This window comes from Rhopilema esculentum, chromosome 20 (assembly GCF_057945365.1).
Source record: "Rhopilema esculentum isolate cy_ngs chromosome 20, ASM5794536v1, whole genome shotgun sequence".
Classification (NCBI taxonomy): Eukaryota; Metazoa; Cnidaria; class Scyphozoa; order Rhizostomeae; family Rhizostomatidae; genus Rhopilema; species Rhopilema esculentum.
Genome location: NC_142834.1, coordinates 5,205,608 through 5,230,915, shown reverse-complemented (window position 1 = coordinate 5,230,915; position 25,308 = coordinate 5,205,608). Strand labels below are relative to the sequence as shown.

At 34.6% G+C, this 25,308-nt stretch overlaps 1 protein-coding gene and 1 long non-coding RNA gene across 8 annotated transcripts; one reads left to right on the top strand and one right to left on the bottom strand.

Moving 5' to 3' along the window:
- Positions 1-552: 552 nt before the first annotated feature.
- LOC135687047 (NAD-capped RNA hydrolase NUDT12) lies at positions 553-10,313 on the bottom strand. Its single transcript, XM_065203491.1, has 6 exons — positions 9,995-10,313; positions 6,382-6,438; positions 5,874-6,040; positions 4,414-5,009; positions 3,325-3,647; positions 553-862 (listed from the first exon to the last, which is right to left on the bottom strand). Exons 1-6 carry the CDS (start codon positions 10,304-10,306, stop codon positions 713-715), a joined length of 1,605 nt encoding a protein of 534 aa, XP_065059563.1. The 5' UTR covers positions 10,307-10,313; the 3' UTR covers positions 553-712.
- A 5,633-nt stretch (positions 10,314-15,946) lies between these two features.
- On the top strand, positions 15,947-25,057 carry LOC148957830 (uncharacterized). Of its 7 annotated transcripts, XR_016144968.1 has the most exons (10): positions 15,956-16,169; positions 18,884-19,160; positions 19,561-19,842; positions 20,223-20,499; positions 20,900-21,176; positions 21,577-21,853; positions 22,254-22,535; positions 22,910-23,186; positions 23,598-23,696; positions 24,028-25,054. It is a non-coding gene; the product is annotated as an uncharacterized LOC148957830 (long non-coding RNA). The 7 variants fall into 7 exon arrangements; XR_016144969.1 differs by having other exon boundaries at positions 15,947-19,160; XR_016144972.1 differs by lacking the exon at positions 20,223-20,499 and having other exon boundaries at positions 15,952-16,169.
- Positions 25,058-25,308: the final 251 nt, after the last annotated feature.

Sequence of the window (25,308 nt, the reverse complement as noted above, 5' to 3'; positions counted from 1 at the left end):
TCAAGTCACTTGAAGCTTTAAGATCAATAAGCCTGTTTAAATAGACACGACCGTACATTGGATATATGGATGTGCCATGCGATATTGTAAATGAGACATGCGACTACAACCGCAAAGCAACGATAATCGGCTTAAAAGGTCAAGAGATTTTCAGGCCTCAACTAAAAGTTTTGATAAAGAAATTATGGAAACCTTCGTTTACATGGGATTTTTTCAATTTTCAAAATTTCTGTTTGCTTCAAATTTGGTATCAATGTGTGCCTCAAAAGTTCAGCTACTTGAATGTGAAAAAATCGAAAAATGGATGTTTTCATCCAGAAAACATTTACCGTAACCTTAATCTAACAGGGAAGACTTGCCCCCCTTTTCTCTCTAACAGTAACTAAATAAAATGTCTGGAGCAAAGAGTACGTCATTCAATTAGGTTAATTGAACTAGACTTTCCTGTCGCAAGGTTCACCTTTTGTACCCCACAGAGGCTATCAGTGTCTCAGTAATTTAAGGCGTATACAATTTCGTAGCTAGACAAGAGGTGAGGAAAAACCCACGGAATCCTTTAAAAGAAATTCATTGTTGCTAATATAGATTAACATTGAACTACCTAATTCTCAGCTACTACATTCAGCTAAAACATTACTAAGACTTCTCTCTATTAAAATATTCTACACAATCATTTGAAAACTAGACTTTTAAGTCCAAACACCGTACTTGACTATATTTTCCCATCAATCCATCGTTTGATCAAGTGATGGGCAAGGGCGTATTTACCAGGGGCGATTTCGACCCGCTTGCCAGCAACGAATGCTTTGTGAGTTTCTTTTGAGATAAGGCTGATAGCCTGTTCTTTTGTAAACCAGATGGCCTGCAAAGAAAAATCGTACATTTATATTCCATGCTTCCCTAGACTTGTCAATGTAAAATAATGATCATTGTAATGAACGTATTGAACAGAACAAAATGTTACGTTTAAAGGTTGAGGGAAACAGTGCAGGATTAAAAGGTCGAGAACCCAAGGATAAGAAAAGGACAAATTCAAAGAGTTCAGAAATAGATTTCAACGATATTCCATAGGAGTTGGATTATGCCCAATTTTAATGCTAAATAAGAAGCTGTCTTTATGAGACTTAATATCAAAATCGGCAAAAACACCGGTTGAAGTGAAGACACCCTGGGTGCCAAGTATTTACGCCATATATAGTAGCAAGTCAAGTCAAGTCAAGTCAAGTCAAGTCAAGTCAAGTCAAGTCAAGTCAAGTCAAGTCAAGTCAAGTCAAGTCAAGTCAAGTCAAGTCAAGTCGAGTCGAGTCGAGTCGAGTCGAGTCGAGTCGAGTCGAGTCGAGTCGAGTCGAGTCGAGTCGAGTCGAGTCGAGTCGAGTCGAGTCGAGTCGAGTCGAGTCAATAAACAGTCTGCTGCTACTACATGATTTGTGCATTTAAGCTATGGTGTCATCCCTGGCTGCTTTTGTTGCTTTCTACGCTAATTGTTGCTGAGTTTAGGCCATTTTTTGAGGTCAAGGTTGCTTATTGCAAGTGTAGTCTTGTATTTTCAAGTGATGGAGAAAATGTCGCACCAAACAAGGAAAGAAAGACAATGTGGAGGAATCTAAATGGAACATTAAACAAAGTCATAAGTTTAACAAAAAAGAACACCGAGGTTACATCGTTCAACTCTTTCTTTCCTTTTTTCTTAGGTTTAGATTTGCATCGTTTATCATATTCGTTTACATTTACTGCAGAGTAACGTATGCAGTTCTTGATTTGATTTTTCAGAACCTTACTTTTAATATCTCTGCCTGTTCTAGATATGTCTATTCTGCTTTCGAATCTTTGCAAGGAAGTTCTCAATAAAAATTATAAAAACACCTTAAATAAAATTAGGCCCAGAAACCACCGAACATGTTAGAGATTGGGGGCTACGATGTTTTGGGGGCACAAGATGCTAAAAGCAAACCCGCAACCCCGCCCCTGCTTCTATGGGCCCTAGTTAGGCCAACGCTTTTTATCGATTCGTTCAACATAGCACAGCAAATGGTGACAATGAAAAAGGCAATCAGTATCTAACAATTTTTCAAAAAAATGTGTTACAGCCTCTTCAAGTCCGACCTAATCGAATATGATGAAAATACCAGCACATACTATAAACCTAATTTTCCCATTTTTTATCTTTAATGTAGTTTTTTTCTTTATTCATTTCCTTTGTTTTTTTTCTAGTGTCATTTGCATTTCTATTATCTCATTCTTACTGTTATACAAACCAAAATGAATTTTAAAATCAAGTCAACCGGACACATGGCTTTGATAGCACTATCTTGAGTTTTTTTCATATGTCCGTCAGCTGATTTAATTGTATATAGGATTGTTTTTTCTTTAATGGTCTTATTGTAATTTTGGATTTAATAATTGAATTTTGAACAACTTACTTAAATGACGTAACGTGTAATTAATTGATTTTCTGAAAAATGTTTTTGAGTTTGACTTCATCACATTACAGATTTCTGGAATTTGTTAGCTAAACGAGATTGCTTCTTTTTTTGATCGTTTGAACAAACAATCTTCGTGTTTTTATGTCCTTTGCAATTGGAACCCTGTAATCAAATCAATCAAAACCAGGAAAAGATTCAAAGAAACACAAGTCAAACGCATAGTACACAATCCGTTTAAAGAATTGAAACTTTTGTATAATTTGCCAATACGACACATAGGCCAATTGTTTACCTTATCAAATTCATTGAGGGAAATTATGATCCAGCTGCGCTGTCGTCAGCACCCTTTGTTTTGAGCGATTAGTTAATAGCCACATTCTTTTCATAAATGGAAATCTACGTCACCAACATACGTCACACAGTAGCCCAAACAACTAAACAACAGAAACATCAACAAACGGACAGAAAAGGGAAGCATGATGAGAAAAGGAAAGTCTGGAGAAGTTGGCATGGTTACTGTCTTGTTCTGACAAAGAGTACATATTATATAAACTTGACTAAAGTTTCAGCAAAAAGTCATGATAAAAATGGTAGCAAAAAGTCATATATTTGCTGCTGCTGTAACAGATCAACATTGAGTTCCTGTTTGCATTATATAGAATGTATTATTGATTTGATTGGTTGATTAGTTAACTGATTGGTTGAGTGCAATGCAATTATTAATTGATTGATTGACTCTCTGACTGGTAGATAGAATGATTCCTAGATATAAACATCAACAATGAATTTGTATGTCATGACGACGGTGATTGGTGATTGGTGATTGATGATTGGTGATTGGTGATTAGTGACTGGTGATTGAAGATGGCGATGTGGTGATTGAATAAGTAAATATACATACATCTTCTAGCTCTTGGTCATCTATCACAATGTCTGTGTGCTTTGCTGTGGCCGAACATCCGAACATGATTGAAGATGGAAATGGCCAGCATTGTGACAACTGATAACTAATATTGTCGATTTCTATTCCACACTCCTCGTAAACCTCCCGATGGGCGGCCGTTTCGAATGATTCGCCTGGCTCTACGAAGCCTGCAAGGCAGGTGAAGAACCCTGGCGGAAATATTGGCTTTCTTGCTAATAGGATCGATTTTTGATCAGGTGACACTACCAATGACATTGTAACAGGATCCACTCGTGGGTAGCATGCATGGTGGTTATTCACTGGAAAGAAGTAAATCAGTTATAGCTACATTCTGCAAAAAAAACAATTTTATAAACCTTAAAGATTCAGGAATTCAGATATATTAGACATAGATTTTCTCTAGGTTAAATCGATTGTGGTTAAATGGTTAAATCATTCTATTACCGAGTTCTGTGTCACCGCCACTCTTTCAAAGCTCAAACTTGTTCACACAAATAGGATCTAATTGGAAATTTTTACAAATAAAAATCCATACCTCAATACAGGTTTTTTTACAGCAAACTTGAATCAGCACTCAGTACTAAAGTTTCTTAATTTGGCATCCAAATTTTGGCGTTTTGATATTAAAAGTTTCTTAGTTGGTTTTTATTTCGGGACCTAAAATTACCCTATTGCTTTGAAGTTGAGCATTTTTGGAAGAATTTAAACGCAATCGTCCCGAAAAAAATCCATGTAGATCAAAATCCAAATGATATTTTCTAAATAAAAATCAACAAAATAAAAACTTCTGGAGACTTTTTTAACAATAGAAATTTTACAGTTTCTTAAATTTTCTTGAGTATAGTACTAAAGTTTCTTTAAATTGGTGGCCATCTTTGTACTAGATTCTTATAAACTAGTTTCTTTCAAATAAAAAAGTGTACATATCATTCTATTGTAGGTCACTTGGGCCTAAAAAGTCATACTTCTTCTTATCTACAACGAGCAGCATTTATTGAAGCTAAATTGACTGATAATTTCACAATTTTTTGATCTTAGCGTATTAACAATTGTAAACATGTTTACCGTATCTTGTTCTGCATTTTTCGTTGCTACACTGTCGCCTGTAGCCTGCTTCAGCCATTTCACTTTCTGATCCACATTCAGGACAGAATCTATGACTGCTATGCCAAGCAAGAACACCACGAGCTTGTGCTGCAATGGATGACTCTACGTCGTTTAGTTTCAACATCCCTGAAAATGCATTACTAAACTTTGCATCTGCCTTAACGTAACTTGAAATCACATCCTGTTTCATATTGTTTCGTAAATTAATTGCAAACCAATCTATATTATTAGAATCTGTTCCTAAAAGTACCACTTCATCTAGTACTCTATCATCATTAAGAAGTTCTGATACCTCTTTGAATGAAAGGGTCTTTAAACAATACCCAGGTTTATTTCCTCTTTTTGACAATAGTGGTTCCAAGGAGCTGAAGATAATAAACCTGCTACTCTCTCTTCTCATTTTGGCATCTACTGTCTCTCTTGATTTGCGGATGTTTGCGCAACGATCGAGAAAATGACCACTATAAAAATTCAGCATCATGTCGGACGATTTGTTTTCAAGAAATTTTGTATGACGCTTTCCTCCTGGAGCAATTGTGTTTTTTTCTATCTCCCTGTAAAAAATGACACACATTTCACTTGGCCACAGATCTGACTAGTTCAGGCTGATAGAGCATACAATAATCAAATTTCAGCCTTAGAGTGCAAGCACCGCGGAGCGTTGAGAAAAGTGGGGGGTCTAAAAAGAGTGGGGGTGGGGGCTAAAACCGTATAGAAAGAGGCTTTACTGGTAGTTTATTACTTAGTATTTGTCATTTTTGCAAAAAGTTTGCCCCCCCAGGCCCCCCTGCTCCGCTGTGCCTCGAGTGGTAGTGCTCCTTTGCAACAGAGTTGAATCGCCATTACTTGCTTTAAATTTATTTCAAACTATGGATACTTGGGAATAACAAAATATAGCGAAAACATAGGACAAAAATAATCATTTCTTTGATCAAATAAGGTATTTTAAACCATTTAAATTTCTTCGCCTCCTTTATAAAAACACTTACTTGACAATTTGTGCTTCAATCAACTCCCAGAGTCTTCAAATTCTAGAGTGCTCTCAATTAAATTACTCTCAATTAGACTCAAATTAAAATCAAATTAGATTCTTCTGAATTGATCAAAGTGTGTATGCCGATGTCGCCAATGCCGGTATCAAAGGGCTACTCATGTACTACGCCACGAATTTGAAAGTGGGAGGGACCAAGGCTAGCAAAAGTAGGGGACCAAGGCTTTTCCCCCTTTTACTGCAGCTTTAAAACTACTTGCCTCGCAAACAATTTGGGGGGCATGGTCCCCCCCCCCGGTGGCGTGGGCCCTAATGTAGTTGTTTCTTTTTACATCTGTTAAAAGCTGCCCAAATTTTTAAAAGAGAAATCTTGAGATACGATATTAGCAAGAGCTTTGCAAAGAGAAAACGAAACCTTCCAACAAACCTTGTTTTTGCATTTGCATTGACGATTGCATCTTCAAGGGCACCATCAAATACTTTATGTTTCATAAGAAATTTGCCATTTAGATGAATAACTGGAATATCGTATTTATATTTTTCAAACCAAAGCGAATTCTTTTCATCCCCTATGTCAATAACTTCTATTTTGCACTGCCAATAATAAAGGTATCGATGTTTACATCAAAGGTATCGATGTTTATCAAAAATTCATAATTAAATGTTTGAGATGACATTTTAATTTCTAACTATTTTGCAACAATCGACATTAAGAAATAACTTCAGATAGCTTGTTATACCTATGTATTTTAAGAAAAGGAGTTTCAAGTCAATAAATACCTCAGCTAATCCATCTTCGCAAGCAATATTTTTCAAACAAGAACTAATTTTGCAAAGGCAACAAATAACCTTTTTGTCAAAGTGGTTTTTTCACGGGAATACTTATTATTATTATTTACATAGATATAATTTGCTGACTGAAAAGAAAAACTCACCTGGTCTTGGTACCTTTTCAGTTCCTCTTTGGCAACATCACACAAAGGGCAATCATCCTCAAATGCAATAAACTTGTTTAATTAAAATGGTCAACAAAATTGAACAAAGTAACACAGCCAGTCAGGTAATATTCCATCAACCCAAAACCAATTTCTGTCAAGAGAGCTCCTCTTAAAGATATCCCTATCCATAGAAAACTCTGATTTTCTATGAGGTTTCCTGCTTGGCTTTTTGTTGACTTTTTTACTCTTATGATGTTAGTAAATTTTTGTATTTTTGAAAGACTTTTGTATATGATAGAATGTGAAACAAAACTGAACTGGATATATTGGAATATGATCTTTTCAAGTTTGATTAAAATATGCAGGAAGTTAACTGTGCTAAGGTGGAAACTTTTTTATAATTTTGACTGTGCATAGCTGTGACCAGTTTGTGCATTAACTATGCAAGCTGTGAAAGAAATCAGAATAGGCAGGATGCGGGACATTTTAGTTCCGGCCCAAAACTGGTGAATATTTGTAGAAGTGAAAAGTATAGGTTAAACTACTCAAACTTTGAAGCAACGACAATCAGTGCAAGTGATTGAATCTTACAGTGGAATTCATGTTTCTACTGAGCTTCAGATTAAAAAGCAGATAGTAGGCCACATATCAGGAAAAAAATTAAAAATATTGCACCTTTTAGCCGATTGCACCAATTTGTTGTCGACTATGGTGCAAATTTAGGAGCATATATCTCCCTAATTTTTACTACAAAAAACTACAAGTTAGATGTGTTATTAGCTAACACCCAGAAATCTTCAGACAGAGGGGTTGGAGCTTCCCGCAGGGGGGGGGGCTAAAATGACTAAAATAAGCAGTTTTCGTATGTTATTTTGTCAAATTTGCTCCAACAATAACCCAAAATTTCCTCCGATGGGGGTGGGTGGGGTGGGTGCTAGATGCTTTTTATGGAGGGGCTGTAGCCTCCCCCCTAGCCCTCCCTTGGCGCCACCACTGCAACAGGTGAAGCCTGAAAATTCTAGCACATGTGTTAACATATCTGAAGCTAAGCATGTATCTGTCCATGAATTTCATAAAAAAAGAAAGTAGACAACTTTATTGAGATGAAATACCCCATGATAGTAAACAAATTCAATTATGTATCATAATTCGTCTACTATCTGATTAATTTGCCATGGTGAGGTTGGTCTAATGAAATCATGAAATCAAAGTTGAAGGAGAATTAAGAAATTCTATATGTAATATAGGTGAATCAGGCTTCAAAAACAACAAAAGGATGAACAAGAGTTACCCTTCTGCCTATTTCCTGTTCTGTGCTGTAACTGGTAATTTTGGCCCTAAAGCCAATTTTCTCCCAAAAAATGAAGACTTAAATTATGATGATACAGGTAATTAGTCAAAATAAATAAGCTTCTTACACAAAAACTTGCTTGATTACCCATGATTTAAAATATAATTGACCATTTTGCAGATTATTTCAATCAAATCTAAGAGATAAGGATTATTTCTTTGACTCTATTTATGAATGAACAACATGCACAGCTATGTTTTTAGGTTCTGAAAACTAGTGATAATACAAAAATGTGTACTCTTTGTCTTGCTGTAGCTACAAACGACACACTTTCAATTTTTGCAGGTTGTATTACTTGCAGGTAGTTATATTTTCTAGCCATACAGCTCTGAAAATTGACGCCCTTCATACATGTCACTATGGTTTAGTAGCAAGTACTTCCTCCAATTTGCATTCACTTTTAAATAAAATCCGAAGAACAAAATGAATAAAATGGTTATTGCTGGATATCAGGGGAATGTATCCAGAAATTATTTCAAACATTTGACTCAATTGACATCAACACAGAGACATGGTTACTGTAGGAGAAACTGCATGCTTTTTGGTTTTCTGGCAATACAAGTTCTATTTAAAGAGCAATTTTTCTCATTCCAGCTTTGAAATGTTTAGCAAGAGTGAAAATTTCAGCCTAATGTGCAACCAGCTTCAGTACTATCAAACCAAACATAAAACAAACTTAAACCCCATTGAAAGGTTTTTCGGATATCTTAGTTTGATTACGAAATTCATGCCCCTGGCCTAGGGCCAACACATTACTCAAGGATGTAGGGGGTGCGACACCCCAAGTTCTTCATAGGTTTGTCTGTAAATCTTCAGTTGGTACAAAAAAACCCCTGGTTTTGTCAGCAAAATTGTCTATCAGTGGGTGAAATAGCACCTAAATTTGTATTCACCTAATGTTATTGTCAGTGAATTTTACCACTCACCCAACCCCCTGGTCTGGAGGGTCAAGCTACGCAACAGGCATTGCTTAACTACAAAAGACATTAAACACTTTCAGTATCACTCTGTTATATGCCCCACATGCCCCTCCAGCAACCAGGAATCAGGGGGTACTGAATGCGTGCCAACATGCCTTCTTAACAACCTGTTCAAAACCCTTAAAACTTTGGAACCCAGTGTAGGGATACATCTGTAAGCAACCCCCTGACTTACTTGACCTCATAGAGGTTGGAAATGATACATAAATACTATAGGGAATTTTAACTTTACAAAGATACTTTGCCTTCTTTTCAATAGAATTGTTATTCGGTTGATATTCTTATGCTCATCTTTTATTGTTAAACGTGTTCCTAAAATTTTGCATTTCCTTTACTGCCTTCATGCCATGGTCTTTTCAAATGAAAAACAGATAAAACTATGGTAGATAATGATAAAAATAAGCTTATGAATATTTTCTTTAATCTTCATTAGGCCTAAAGCTATGTATGTTTTGGATATTTCGAGTGCAGCTTACGGCCATCCATAGAAAGCAAACTTTTTCTTGCTCCCAACCATGGTGGCGGCTTTCACTAAACCCTTTCAAGATTCTTGAGATTTTTGATGTAGTGATGATACAAAAAAATTTATGAAAATTTCCATGGGTCTTTCTGGTTTCTATATTTATATATTTGTAGATATTTTAGATCAGTTTTTAGAATTTCAAAAGCGTCACATTTGTAAAATTTTTCTTGCTGCTAAACATGGTTGTGCCCTTCATTAAATCCAAGTATGATCTTAACGTTATGGAAAAATGATAAAAGAAAGTTTGGGAATATTGCCTAGGATCTTTCTTCAATCTCAATCAATGTTGAAGTCAATTTAGATGCAGTTTCTGGCAGTCCATATTAGCGCTCCAGTTGTTCTCTGGGTGAAAGTTTGGTCATACCAGGGACTCAAACCACTGACCCTTGGGTCTGTAGTTAGCACCTCCAAAAACTGAGCCATCCTCGCACTAAACTTAATGTTATACTTTCAAAACTTTCCTTCCTGCCAAACATGGTGGCGGCCTTCATGAAACCCTCAACAATAATTACATTGTGCCCTCCCCCCAATTTTCAATCACATTTCGCCTGCCCTGATAGAGTTCTACCATAGACCTAACTTTAGGGGTGCCCCCTAGCCAATTTTGAGCCACCACGCCACTGGTAACAAATTATACATTCTCAATCCAAGCAGGAAGGTTATGAGTCTAGACAGCTTTGCTGGAGTTATAGATCAATTAGATATTCTAACATATAATATATAAACACTGAACACAACAGACATATCTCAAAATACCTTCGAGAAAAGGGTTATAACAGGTTTTTGGTTTTCAGGTGCTGCCAACGTTGAACGAAACCTGAAAAATTGGGGAATCCTCAGCCATCGATTACTGACTGTTGGTATCATCGCGTCGGAAAACAGACAAAAACGTGAAGATTGACGTTGCTGACTTTTGCTGCTAAACCTTTGAATCGAACTATTTCTACATATTGCCGGCAAAGCTAGAAATCGAACAGTTGATCTGCTAAATATAATGGAAAGAAGACTTCTCGCTCTGGGTGAGTCCAATACTTTCCCCGCCATTTTGTATACACAAGTTAACAACATCAACAACAAGTACTCTGTACAGGCATGGCCACTGATCTCAAAAAATTATTGAACTATGAAAAGATTAAATCATATTATATAAAATTATGAAACCATGAATAAATTAAATAAAATTAAAGAAAATAATTGAACCATAAAAAATAAAAAAAATAAATTAGAATCAGTGAACCATGAAAAAATAAATAAAATCAAACAAAATTATCGAACCATGAAAAAAATATATTAAATTATTGAACCATAAAAAAATAAAAAAATAAATTAGAACTATTGAACCATGAAAAAATTAAAAGATTTTATCAAAATTATTTAACCATGAAAAAATAAAAATGTAAGTCAAATCATTGAACCATGAAAAGATAAAAAAATAATTTACAATCGCTGAACCATGAAAAAAATAAATAGATTTAAACAAAATTATTGAGCCATAAAAATGAAATTAAACCATTGAACCATGAAAAAATAAATAGAATCATACAAAATTAGAGAGCCATGAAAAAACTTAAAAAAATAATTTAAATCATTGAACCATAAAAAAATAAAAAAATAAATTAGAACCATTGAACCATGAAAAGATTAAATAAATTTGTACAAAATTTTTGAACCATAGAAAAAATTAAAAAAAAATAAACAAAATTAATGAACCATAAAAAGATTTAAAAAAATAAACAAAATTAAGGAACTATAAACAAAAAAATTAATTCCATTGAACCATGAAAAAATAAATAGATTTAAACAAAATTATTGAACCATGAAAAAATAGAAAAATAAATCAAAATTATTAAACCATGAAAAAACTAAAAAAAATTAAACAAAATTATTGAACTATGAAAAGATTAAATAAAATTAGACAAAATTATTCCTTCATAAAAAAATAAGAAAAATTAAGCAAAATTATTCAACCATAAAAAACAAAAATAATAAATTACAATCATTGGGCCATGAAAAAATTAAAAAGATTTAACAGAATTATTGAACCATGAAAAAATTAGAATGATAAATCAAATCTTTGAACCATGAAAAAATTAAAAAAAACAAAATTATTGAACCATAAAAAATAAATATAATAAATTAGAATCATTGGGCCATGAAAAAAATAAAAAAAGTAAACAAAATTTTTGAACCATGGAAAGATTATATAAAATTGTACAAAATTATTGAACCATAAAAAATTTTAAATAATAAACAAAATTATTGAACTGCAAACAAATAGAAAAATAAATTAGAACCTTTGAACCATGAAAAAAATATATAAAATTGAAAAAACTTTTGAACCATGAAAAATAAAAAATTTATGTAGAACCATTGAACAATAAAATATATAAATAGAATTATAAAAAATTATTGAAGCATGAAAAAAAATGAAATTAATTCATTGAGCCATGAAAATAATAAGAAAAAATAAACTAAATAATTGAACCATGAAAGAAATAAGAAAATAAATTACAATCATTGAACCATGAAAAAAAAAATTAAAATCATTGAACCATGAAAAAAAATAATTTACAATCATTGAACCATGAAAAAAATAAATAGATGTAAACAAAATTATTGAACCATGAAAAAATAAAAAAAATAAATCAAAATCATTGAACCATGAAAAAAATTAAGAAAAAAACAAAATTATTGAACCATAAAAAATAAATATAATAAATTAGAATCATTGGGCCATGAAAAAAATAAAAAAAGTAAACAAAATTTTTGAACCATGGAAAGATTATATAAAATTGTACAAAATTATTGAACCATAAAAAATTTTAAATAATAAACAAAATTATTGAACTGCAAAAAAATAAAAAAATAAATTAGAACCTTTGAACCATGAAAAAAATATATAAAATTGAAAAAACTTTTGAACCATGAAAAATAAAAAATTTATGTAGAACCATTGAACAATAAAATATATAAATAGAATGATACAAAATTATTGAAGCATGAAAAAAAATGAAATTAATTCATTGAGCCATGAAAATAATAAGAAAAAATAAACTACATAATTGAACCATGAAAGAAATAAGAAAATAAATTACAATCATTGAACCATGAAAAAAAAATAAATTAAAATCATTGAACCATGAAAAAAAATAATTTACAATCATTGAACCATGAAAAAAATAAATAGATGTAAACAAAATTATTGAACCATGAAAAAATAAAAAAAATAAATCAAAATCATTGAACCATGAAAAATATAAAAATAATAAATTAGAATCATTAAAATGCCATGAAAAAAATAAAAAAAATAAATAAAACTATTGAACCATGAAATAATATAAAAGCTTGTAGAAATTATTCAACCCTGAGAGAAATTAAAAGAAAATATCTAAAATTATTCAAGCCTGAGAAACATGTGTTTAATTAATAGAAATTTTTTAAGCATCAAAGATATAAAAGAAATTAATAGAAATTAATCGACTATAAAATATAAATAAAATTGATTAAACACGACATACTGCATGATATAATTTCAAAATAGCCTCGAGATTTGAGAACATCTAAGTTTTTTGAGGCACCAACCCTTGATTTCATTCTTTTCAGCGATAAACATTTCTTTAACAAAGCGAGCCTAATGTTGTTTTATTTATTTTAAAATTGTCAGTATGCTTGAGCTAACCTTCTTTTGTTCACAAGTCAGGACAAAAATCGGCTTAACGAAAACATTGTCAAATCTTTCTATTAAGCCCCCCCTCTCTATTAAGCCCCCTTTTCAAGCAAAAATTTTAAATAGGTCCTACTCTCTATTAAGCTTGCTTTATTAACCTCTGTTAATAATACTTTTAAACTTTGTTTTTTGAAAAACAAAGAAAAACTGCGCATTTAGTGGGTTTCTTGACGATTTTAATGATGATAAGATCGTGTGTATCAAATTTGGCTTATGTAAAGACCTTCTTGTGCGCCTAAGAAGTCACTTGGAATTTATTTAAAGATGAGCCAGGGTTATCAATTGATCCTGGTGATTCTGATGAAGATGAGGACCTTATTATTGATTAATTTAACTTTCGAAGCTGCTAGCAAAATTTTCTGAGAACATTTGTCTGACACTTTTATAACAAAGAAATAGACAAGGGCAGTTCAAATACTCTTTTTTCTTTGCTATCTTATAAGCCCCCTCTTTAGGACTGAAGAAGTTAAATAAGCTCTCTCCCCCAGGGCTTAATAGAGCTTTATTGGTATGTTCCTCTAAACTTTTCGTCAAGGAACAAAATTGCGCTTTCAAGACTTGTAGCGCTGCAAAAGGATCTCTGCTGCGCAATCCTAAACTGCTTTTTAATGAAGGGGTTTCAGGAAGCAGAGAAATGAGGGGCATGAGTCTGCATCATTTTGAAGAATTCCCTTTTTTACAAACGCTCCCAATTTTGTGACAAAGCCTCTCTTTTTTACCTATGTCCCTCCATCTTAGCTTGCGTCATGCAGGCTACACCAACTTTTTAATGCTTCCTAAGTTGTTTTTCTTTCGCTTTGGTAGCCGTCAACATAAGGTAAGATTGAAGCCGCTTCCTCTTTCTGGTGATGCGAGTGAGTTTATAAAAGACTGGATTTAGCTTCTACAGTAGAAGCTCGCATGAAAGAACCTGTTTTATAAGAACCTTGAGGCTAAAATTTAGTCTTTTGAGCCCCCTGAATAAAAACTTGGAAGAAGCCTATACCATATTCACTGGCAAATTAAAGCAGATAAAAGTAAATCAGGTTATGGTATGTCGCCTTCTAATTGAACGTGGGTTATAGATTTTATGCGGGTTTCTACTGTATTGAGACAACAGTGTATGCGTCCATGAGGAGGACTCCAGGACGTCCCATATGAAGAGAGGGCCATCACCACCACTCCTAACAACGTTTTCGTCTGCTTTGGCCTTTTTTCTTTCTTGACTTTGATATACTAGGCATTGTGGCTTTCGCCTATCCATATAATTTCGACAGGGACCACGCACCAGTCTAAATGGGCTGAAAAGGGCGTGACCGCAAATTTTAAGGCTACGCCCCCTAGAACGCCGGGAAGCGCCCCTTTAAGAAAATACTTGCTTATTTCTACTGAAGTTTTATAACCAAACAGTCTGGTTCAGGGAATATTTCAATAGCTATAAAAATTGATAATCTTAGTTTGGGGATAAAAAAACATCAAGAAAAACACCTAGAAAATGAACAAAAAGGGTTCAAGACAAGAAGAACTGCTACTGCTTAGGAGTATACTATTCTATGTTGCATTAGAGTATAGTTAGTAAACGGTAGTAAACTTCTAAAAAAACTATCGCCCCTACTAGCATTAGCGGGGTGGCTATGTTTTCCCTGGGGTGGCCAAATCGATTTTTGCTATTTTGAATTGGCTTATTTTCGAGGGTCGACCCATTTTCAAGGAAATACGGTAGGCAAAACATAAAATACTAATCAAAAGACATTCTATTCAATTACACTGATGTTTCATACAGGCTGGCGGCCACTTGAATTCGTTTATAATATCCAGAATACCAGCTTCAGAGTAAAATAACGTAGAGCAAATTTTTGTTTCGGGCTCCTTAGTTTTTTAACTAAAGGTGATCTTAGTCAATTTCGCCATTGCTTATGAGCGATTGAATCGCACTGTTGAATTGGACAGAGGTGGCACCACGAAATTGAGTCTGGGGTCGGGCTAAGAATCAAGTTTAGTGACAAGAAAATTTTTGAAATCAAGCCTTCTAGAATGGCTAAAAATGCATCTCCCAGACCAAAATTTAACAAATTACTACACCGCTCAGAATAGACAGTTCGACGATGCTCAGAAAAACATTGATTTTATATTTTTAGAAAAAATTTGGGAGGGGACGATTCATGCGTTGGATAAAGAAAGAAAGGGTGACCTTTGGTTCACATCGATATTCATAACAAGAAGCTGCTGTATTGATTGCCAGGGTGCATTCCATGTACTTAGGCCCGAAGATCTTTGGCGTACTCTCAGGCTTTTTGGCGTTCCGAGTGCAAACTAATAGAAAATATTTTTGGCATACGTAAAATTTTCGTTGGTTGGCGTGCTAAACATGAAGCCACGTACATAGTTAAAACGAAAACATATGACACAAATGTTGATTGGGTCATGGCAGCGGAACGTGCTTCGATTGTAGAATCACACGTTTTATTATATTTTTCACAGCATGTTACAGCGAAGTGTTCTACCCGTGTACGATCAATTTTGATGTTCCTAGCCAAATATCACAAGCAAACAATTATGGTGCCCCTTTATCTCCATTTGCGCCCCTATTCAGGAGGGGGCATGGCCCCTTGGCCCCCCTGCCACAACGCCACTGCCTGCTAACCCAATGGCTGCGCGGTGCCCTTCCTTCGAGCATTGTTTTTGAGCAGGATGGTTTACCGCTTCTGTTTGAGGCCATCTGTCTTTTGAAATTAAGCGGGCTTCAAGTTTGATCCAGTTTTTTATAGATCGGTGGAGATGATAGGAGAGGGGAGGACAGAGGAAGGGAGGAGAGGAGAGGAGAGGAGAGGAAAGGAGAGGGGAGGAGAGGGAAGGAGAGGGGGAGAGGGGAGGAGAGGGGGAGAGGGGAGAAGAGGGGAGGGGAGGAGAGAGGAGGAGAGAGGGGGAGAGGGGATAAGAGGGGGAAGAGGGGAGAGAGGGGAGGAGAGGGGAGAAGAGAGGGGAGAGGGGAGGAGAGGGGGGAGAGGGGGTAGAGGGATGGAGAGGGGAGGAGAGGGAAGGATAGCTTGTTTGAAAACCCCCTATATTTTCAATAAAAAACAATTTTTACTTCTTTTTGATTTAGTTTGAGGTTTCGCGGAGTATTGGGTGGTGACTGCGCAGGAGGATATCCCATCTGCCACTGCAATAAAGAAGCATGTCGAGAAAAGATGGCAACCATCGTCGAAGGAAATTTTTTTCAAGGTATAGAGAATCGAGCATTTTTATTTATTTATGTTTCACTGTAGTTTTTATCATGTTCACTTTTATAAATGCAATGATTATAGAATTGGGCAAGACAGGATGCAGCCCCTACCAATGCCTTCCTGATACTTTGGCGGGAAGAGTTATTTTTAGGGATGGCGCTATGGAGTGCCCCCCAAAAAGTTCCCAATGAAAGCCCAATATAGAAAAGAATTGTTGGCACTTTGGAACTGTCGAATGAAAATCTTTAAAAGAACCATTAAATTGAAGTTCAGCCTGGATTTTTGACTTTCAGTAAAACTATTGAAACCTTGAGGCTAGATTGTTCTTGATTTGTTCTTAAGCCACAAGCGTTAAGTAGTGAAATTACTAAATATTGTGCTCAAGGAAAATATTTTTAGGAGGTTTCACAGCTTTGTTCAGAATTACATTTTAAAGTATCTCAAACTCAGCTTGTCCTTAATTTTTTCTTCTTAGCTCTTTACTAATTTTAATCGATTTAAATTAACCAATTTGGGTGCACATGTTCTTTTAAATTTGTTCTTATGAGAAAATAATTAATCAAAAACTGTCGCCCAACTTCATGATTTATTAGGAATCTTAGAGGCATCAAATAGCCAAGGGCTGTAGAGAGGGGGCAAATGGGCAAATTTCCCGAGGGCTTCAAGGATCCATAGGGCCTTATAAAGTAATGAATTCAATTTTTAAGAATGTAATTTATCAAACATAACAAAAGTATGCCCATGAATGGTAAAGCATTTTGAATGATTAGAGAAAAATGGCTTCAAGAAATATTCTTGAATTTATTTTAAGCTAAAATAATGTGTGTGGTTGCAAAAGTTTTCTACTGGCTTTCCTTGCAGAGAGGTCTCTTTTGATGTCTTGCCCCCAAGCAGTGGTGGCGCCGGGGGAGGGCTAGGGGGGCTACAGCCCCTCTGTCAGAAGCATCTAGCCCCCCAATCAGAGGAAATTTTAGGTTATTATTGGAGCAAATTTGACAAAATAACACACAAAAACTGCTTATTTTAGTCATTTTACCCCTCTGTCGGAAGCTCCAGCCCCTCTGTCAGAAGATTTCTGGCGCCACCCCTGCCCCCAAGGCTTGCAAAAACTATTAAATGCATAGCCATTTTTACCATCAACAAGATATTTCCATGATATTTAGTCAAATTGGGCAACGATGGATAAAACAATGTTTTTTTGTTATTCATTTCCAAAACATTTCAAATTTAATAAACTGTAAAAGGGACTTGACAAAGCATGTCAGCTACCATTTTTTTAGTTGTCGGCACTTGAACTTTTCTGAGATTTTCAGCACATCATTATTGTTTGGTTTCTAGTGTAACCCCTGAATATTTTATCAAATTTTTGCTTGTGGTCATTAAATTGCCTGAATAGTTGATAGCAGGGGATCTTTAAACATACAAGCTAGTGGGAAATTTCCCCACTAGGCCCTTAAATTTCCCCACTAGTTAGCCCTCGGTTCCCCACTAGCAAGTGCCCTTCTGTTGAAAATTGTTTTAAAACCCATAACTGCTTGTTATCTCGAATTATGTGTCAAATTGTGTGTTACTTCTTTCCTCTTATCGAAAATGTAAACTCTGACTATCTTTGATTTTCTTGCACTATACCAAAGCGAAGTAATGAAATTGGTGGGAAAATCCATTGTCCTGCCAGACCTCCATAAAATTTTTACCTGCCTGCGAGCAAACTATCTTGCAAATGTTGCCTGCAAGACTTTTTTCATACGCATTGCGTAGGATATAAAATTGTTTAAAATAAGAGACATAAAGTAAGGTTTAATTACACAAAGACCGGTAAATTTTCAAAGAACTACTTTCACAGAAAATTATTTTAAAATGCTGATGGTTCTATAAAAAATGGCATTATAGTGTTTAAACAAACTTTAGCTTACGACAAAAAAAGAAAATTTGCAGCGATTGTGTCCTTAATTTTATTCGAGCAACGGACGAAATGGCAGTCTGTTTAATTGCTTGATATTGCTTGAAACTATAATAAATGGTACGTTCAGCTTTTTCGATATTTAGACCATTAACAGCAATCACAATTTCCATCTCTTGCACTCTCCACCCAGATTGGTAGATTGTTCTGAATTTTTTTACATGGAAGCCTTCACTCAATGACCGATTCAACCGATAGCTTGCTGCAGCAACGCAAAAAGAATAAATAATCATTTCAAGATCTTTGGACATCTTGTTCTTGCTGTTAGGAAAAATGTTGCTACACAAATCCCTTTCACAAAGCGATAAAACCTAATATTAACATGGTGAAACTTGTACCTGAATTGTTTCTCTAAATTCTTAAACAATTGAAAGCTTTGAACAAATCTAACTAAGACCACTTTTTCATATGTGCCTGCCGAAGTAATTTGATTGGCATGGTTTGCCTGTAAGCACCGCTCACGCGCTCACACACTTTAGCGAGGCCTGTGTCCTGCAAACATGCCTGAAATTGCGCCATTGTCCTAAAACCATGAAAAGATCTGAATGCCCTTATTCAAATTGATTAATGTGTAGCTTTTGGCTGCATGGGAGTAAGGACTGATGTGCAAGACCATGAAGCCTTACATGCTACAGGGCTATCTCATTCAGCAAATGGCACGTGTGACAAAAAACTTGTATGATCAATGTGGGGCACGAGATTCATATTTTTTTGTCTATCTATTCTAAAGCTATCGTTTTTACTTGTTTCAGCTCATTGGATAAAAGAGACTGGCACTGCATAAAGTTTTGAGAATATTATCTGAATTTGCTGTGGAATCATTTCTTCATGACCTTGTTTGATAAAGGCAATGGTTATGACATATTGTTACAAGTGTTTTAGTTCCAGAAGTCTATTCTCTGAAGTTCGAAATCAACTCTGTCGGATAGAACGTCTCCAGTTACTTTGGATTCGATTCATCTTGCAGCCATGATTAGTGAAAAGAAATTGCTTCCTGATTTTTTCAACTAATCTGAGAGAAAGTAATTGGTGAGTTAAAGTCGAAGTTTATACTACAGAATAACCGACTTGTCGTTGAGAAGGGAAATGTTTTCTGTTTAATTGCATATTTTCTTAAATATCTTCCATTTTTTCTTCTTCTCTTTTGAGTTAACTGACACGAGAGATCTTGTGATATTTTTGGCCCTTGTTACCTTCCGAATACTTTGCCTCTCTTTGATTTTAATTTTTATTTAAGATGTTCAATCAAGTAACTTGCTTTTTCCAACTGCAATAATATATTTCTAGCAATGAGATTGCTGATACCCTTAAAGGAAGGATGGCTGTTCTCTTTGTTGATCTGTGATAAATATATCCTTCTTTGTTTTGAATTTTTGCAGTGAAGAAAGTAGTCTACCCATTATAAAGCCATCGTTTTCATTTGTTTCAGCTCGTTCGATAAAAGAGACTGGCACTGCATAAAGTTTTGAGAGTATTATCTGAATTTGCTGTGGAATCATTTCTTCATGACCTTGTTTGATAAAGGCAATGGTTATCACATATTGTTACAAGCGTTTCAGTTCCAGAAGACTATGCTCTGAAGTTCGAAATCAACTCTCTCGGATAAAACATCTTCATTTACTTTGAATTCGATTCATCTGGCAGCCACTTATTGAAGAGTGGAAAGAAATTGCTTCCTGATTTCTTGAATTATTCTGAGAGAAAGTAATTGGTAAGTTATTGTCGAAGTTTATGCTACAGAATAACCGACTTGTCGTTGAGAATGGAAATGTTTCTTAAATATCTTCCATTTTTTCTTCTTTTCTTTTGAGTTAACTGACACGAGAGATCTTGTGATATTTTTGGCCCTTGTTACATACCGAATACTTTGCCTCTCTTTGCTTTTAATTTTTATTTAAGATGTTCAATCAATTAACTTGCTTTTTCCAACTGCAATAATATATTTCTAGCAATGAGATTGCTGATACCCTTAAAGGAAGGATGGCTGTTCTCTTTGTTGCTCTGTGACAAATATATCCTTCTTTGTTTTGAATTTTTGCAGTGAAGCAAGTAGTCTACCCATTATAAAGCCATCGTTTTCATTTGTTTCAGCTCATTGGATAAAAGAGACTGGCACTGTATAAAGTTTTGAGAATATTTTCTGAATTTGCTGTGGAATCATTTCTTCATGACCTTGTTTGATAAAGGCAATGGTTATCAAATCTTGTTACAAGCGTTTCAGTTCCAGAAGACTATGCTCTGAAGTTCGAAATCAACTCTGTCGGATAGAACGTCTCCAGTTACTTTGGATTCGATTCATCTTGCAGCCATGATTAGTGAAAAGAAATTGCTTCCTGATTTTTTCAACTAATCTGAGAGAAAGTAATTGGTGAGTTAAAGTCGAAGTTTATACTACAGAATAACCGACTTGTCGTTGAGAAGGGAAATGTTTTCTGTTTAATTGCATATTTCCTTAAATATCTTCCATTTTTTCTTCTTTTCTTTTGAGTTAACTGACACGAGAGATCTTGTGATATTTTTGGCCCTTGTTACATAGCGAATACTTTGCCTCTCTTTGCTTTTAATTTTTATTTAAGATGTTCAATCAATTAACTTGCTTTTTCCAACTGCAATAATATATTTCTAGCAATGAGATTGCTGATACCCTTAAAGGAAGGATGGCTGTTCTCTTTGTTGCTCTGTGACAAATATATCCTTCTTTGTTTTGAATTTTTGCAGTGAAGCAAGTAGTCTACCCATTATAAAGCCATCGTTTTCATTTGTTTCAGCTCGTTGGATAAAAGAGACTGGCACTGTATAAAGTTTTGAGAATATTTTCTGAATTTGCTGTGGAATCATTTCTTCATGACCTTGTTTGATAAAGGCAATGGTTATCAAATCTTGTTACAAGCGTTTCAGTTCCAGAAGACTATGCTCTGAAGTTCGAAATCAACTCTGTCGGATAGAACGTCTCCAGTTACTTTGGATTCGATTCATCTTGCAGCCATGATTAGTGAAAAGAAATTGCTTCCTGATTTTTTCAACTAATCTGAGAGAAAGTAATTGGTGAGTTAAAGTCGAAGTTTATACTACAGAATAACCGACTTGTCGTTGAGAAGGGAAATGTTTTCTGTTTAATGGCATATTTTCTTAAATATCTTCCATTTTTTCTCCTTCTCTATTGAGTTAACTGACACGAGACATCTTGTGATATTTTTGGCCCTTGTTACATACCGAATACTTTGCCTCTCTTTGCTTTTAATTTTTATTTCAGATGTTCAATCAATTAACTTGCTTTTTCCAACTGCAATAATATATTTCTAGCAATGAGATTGCTGATACCCTTAAAGGAAGGATGGCTGTTCTCTTTGTTGATCTGTGACAAATATATCCTTCTTTGTTTTGAATTTTTGCAGTGAAGCTAGTAGTCTACCCATTATAAAGCCATCGTTTTCATTTGTTTCAGCTCGTTGGATAAAAGAGACTGGCACTGTATAAAGTTTTGAGAATATTTTCTGAATTTGCTGTGGAATCATTTCTTCATGACCTTGTTTGATAAAGGCAGTGGTTATCAAATCTTGTTACAAGCGTTTCAGTTCCAGAAGACTATTCTCTGAAGTTCGAAATCAACTCTGTCGGATAGAACGTCTCCAGTTACTTTGGATTCGATTCATCTTGCAGCCATGATTAGTGAAAAGAAATTGCTTCCTGATTTTTTCAACTAATCTGAGAGAAAGTAATTGGTGAGTTAAAGTCGAAGTTTATACTACAGAATAACCGACTTTTCGTTGAGAAGGGAAATGTTTTCTGTTTAATTGCATATTTTCTTAAATATCTTCCATTTTTTCTTCTTTTCTTTTGAGTTAACTGACACGAGAGATCTTGTGATATTTTTGGCCCTTGTTACATACCGAATACTTTGCCTCTCTTTGCTTTTAATTTTTATTTAAGATGTTCAATCAATTAACTTGCTTTTTCCAACTCCAATAATATATTTCTAGCAATGAGATTGCTGATACCCTTAAAGGAAGGATGGCTGTTCTCTTTGTTGCTCTGTGACAAATATATCCTTCTTTGTTTTGAATTTTTGCAGTGAAGCAAGTAGTCTACCCATTATAAAGCCATCGTTTTCATTTGTTTCAGCTCGTTGGATAAAAGAGACTGGCACTGCATAAAGTTTTGAGAATATTTTCTGAATTTGCTGTGGAATCATTTCTTCATGACCTTGTTTGATAAAGGCAATGGTTATGACATATTGTTACAAGCGTTTTAGTTCCAGAAGACTATGCTCTGAAGTTCGAAATCAACTCTGTCGGATAGAACGTCTCCAGTTACTTTGGATTCGATTCATCTGGCAGCCACTTATTGAAGAGTGGAAAGAAATTGCTTCCTGATTTCTTGAATTATTCTGAGAGAAAGTAATTGGTGAGTTAATGTCGAAGTTTATGCTACAGAATAACCGACTTGTCATTAAGAAGGGAAATTTTGTTAATTTTTTGCCATTTTCTGTAAAAATCTATTTAGTTTTTCTTCCTCTCTTTTGAGTTTGCTGATAGGAGAGATGTTCTGATTTTTTTGCCGTTGTTTCATATCAAATATTCTGCCTATTTTTCCTATCAATTTTTAGTTAAGAAATTCAATCATATAGCTTGTTTTTGGCAACTTCAATAAATCTTTTACAACAATGAGGTTCCTTATATTCTCCGATATGGTTTGAAAATTGATCCTATTTCTTTTTGATTTTTTCAGTTACAGAAGAAGTCTACCCATAATAAAGCCATCGTTTTCATTTGTTTCAGCTCGTTCGATAAAAGAGACTGGCACTGTATAAAGTTTTGAGAATATTATCTGAATTTGCTGTGGAATCATTTCTTCATGACCTTGTTTGATAAAGGCAATGGTTATCAAATCTTGTTACAAGCGTTTCAGTTCCAGAAGACTATTTTCTGAAGTTCGAAATCAACTCTGTCGGATAGAACGTCTCCAGTTACTTTGGATTCGATTCATCTTGCAGCCATGATTAGTGAAAAGAAATTGCTTCCTGATTTTTTCAACTAATCTGAGAGAAAGTAATTGGTGAGTTAAAGTCGAAGTTTATGCTACAGAATAACCGACTTGTCGTTGAGAATGGAAATGTTTTCTGTTTAATGGCATATTTTCTTAAATATCTTCCATTTTTTCTTCTTCTCTTTTGAGTTAACTGACACGAGACATCTTGTCATATTTTTGGCCTTTGTTATATACCGAATACTTTGCCTCTCTTTGCTTTTAATTTTTATCTAAGATGATCAATCAATGAACTTGATTTTCAAACTGATTGTTATTTCTCTTGAATTTACTGCATTTTTACTTTTTATATATATACTGCGCTTCGAGGTTTACTGATGTCTCAAACACCTTTTTAAGATGCATTCTTCGTCCATCTTGTTTTTTTAGCAAACAGACAAGCAAGCGGTTCATGTTTATCATCACTTTTTTGTGTTACAGGTCATTGTTTCAGTGGTGATTGCTCTGAAATTGAAGTCAACTCTTACCACATCCACCATCACCATGTGCTTTGATGTCAACCAAAGGAGGAAGTCATTGGTGAGTGAAATTCATATATTTTGCTAATAATAACCTTACTTTTATTGTGGATAAAAGTATTTTCACTATTCTAAGATGTTTATATAATTTTTTTTCTTCGAAGAAGATGTAAGTTTTTTGCCACTCTGTTTAGTTTACTTAAAAATTAGTTTACTTTACTTGATCTTGAAGGATAAGTTATAATTATGTTTGATTTGCAAAAGGTTTTACACATAACCTCGCACTGGAATGTCATACATGTTCTTTTCTCTTTTCTACGCTGGGCTAAATCTTTCATTCCTTCGCCGTTGACTTCCTGAACATTTTTTGAACGTTTTTTATTATTTTAAAGGTCAGTTGTTCTGAGGAATGACTTCACTTGGGAAGATACACAAGAAGAAGAGGCAGAAGAAGACGTTGCAGAAGAAGAAGATGCACAAAAGGATGTTCACAAGAAGATGAAGCAAAGAAGATCAAATGAAGAACTGTTGAGAAGATGGACAGATGATACAGAATGCATTCATGTAAATAATTTTGATTGTGAATGGGTTAGAAGTGCGGTGTTTGCTGGCAAAAGCTCTCTTTGGGAACAATTTAAGCCTCCATCCCACTGATTACCTTGATGGCATTCTATTACCTAGAGAAAACTTTTACCAGGCTACGCTCAGGGAGAAGTGAGCACGAATATGAAACTTGGGAAGCTTGCACTGTTTTTGCTTGTGTGTGCATGTATTTGATCTTTCAGTTTTTGAGGGTGAATTACTACTGTTTATTTTGATATGTGCTTGCCAGCATTGACTGCATTTTTATTCCACCGTTAAGGGAAAAGGTCATTTGAGCAGCTTTTTCAACCAAACAAGGTCCAATATTTTCAAATCAAATTTATTTAAAATAAAACTTGATGGAGGTTCCCCAGTATGTTTAGTTTTGTCCTGGGGTTAAGGCCAATTGCTTTATATATTTTGCAAGCCCTAAGTTTTTTCCAAAAAAATCTTTCATTTTTCTATACAAGATATTTTTCTATTCCTCTAAAACAATTTTAAAATTTACTAGGTAAAGGTTGACTATCCTTTAGCAGAGGTTTCAGTTTTTATTCATATTTTCGGCTTGTTATAACAGGATAATTACTATGGGAATGCCAGGAAGTCATGTCATAGGCTTATTGCATACAGATATTACTTTATGCACCTTTGTTTTCCAAAATTATTTCCATTTACTTAAAAGTTTGTTTCAAAGACTGAGTGAAGTGAACTTGGCAGGTCAATTTTGATAGGTGCATATCCCGAAGGTAGACATATAAACAAAAGTTAGGTAATAGGTATGAAAAGCTGCTTGAATGACCAATTCTGAACTTCCTTCCAATCAGCTGAATATCATTTTCAAGGGGGGGGGGTCATTTTCAAAGGGGGGCGCTTTTTGACTATAAACCAAAACAGCGTTGACGTGATAGGGTGGTCGTTTGGTGCCGGTTCTTGAGACTGGACTTGAGATGTTGGCTTGTTCATGTTGGATTGAAGAAAAGTCATACTAGCCCACCCTGTGCTGCTATCCAGAAGAGACCAGATAAACGAGAAAGGATACGAAATTCGATCAACGTCATTTAAAAGGAGGACAATCTTGGAGGAATTCATTG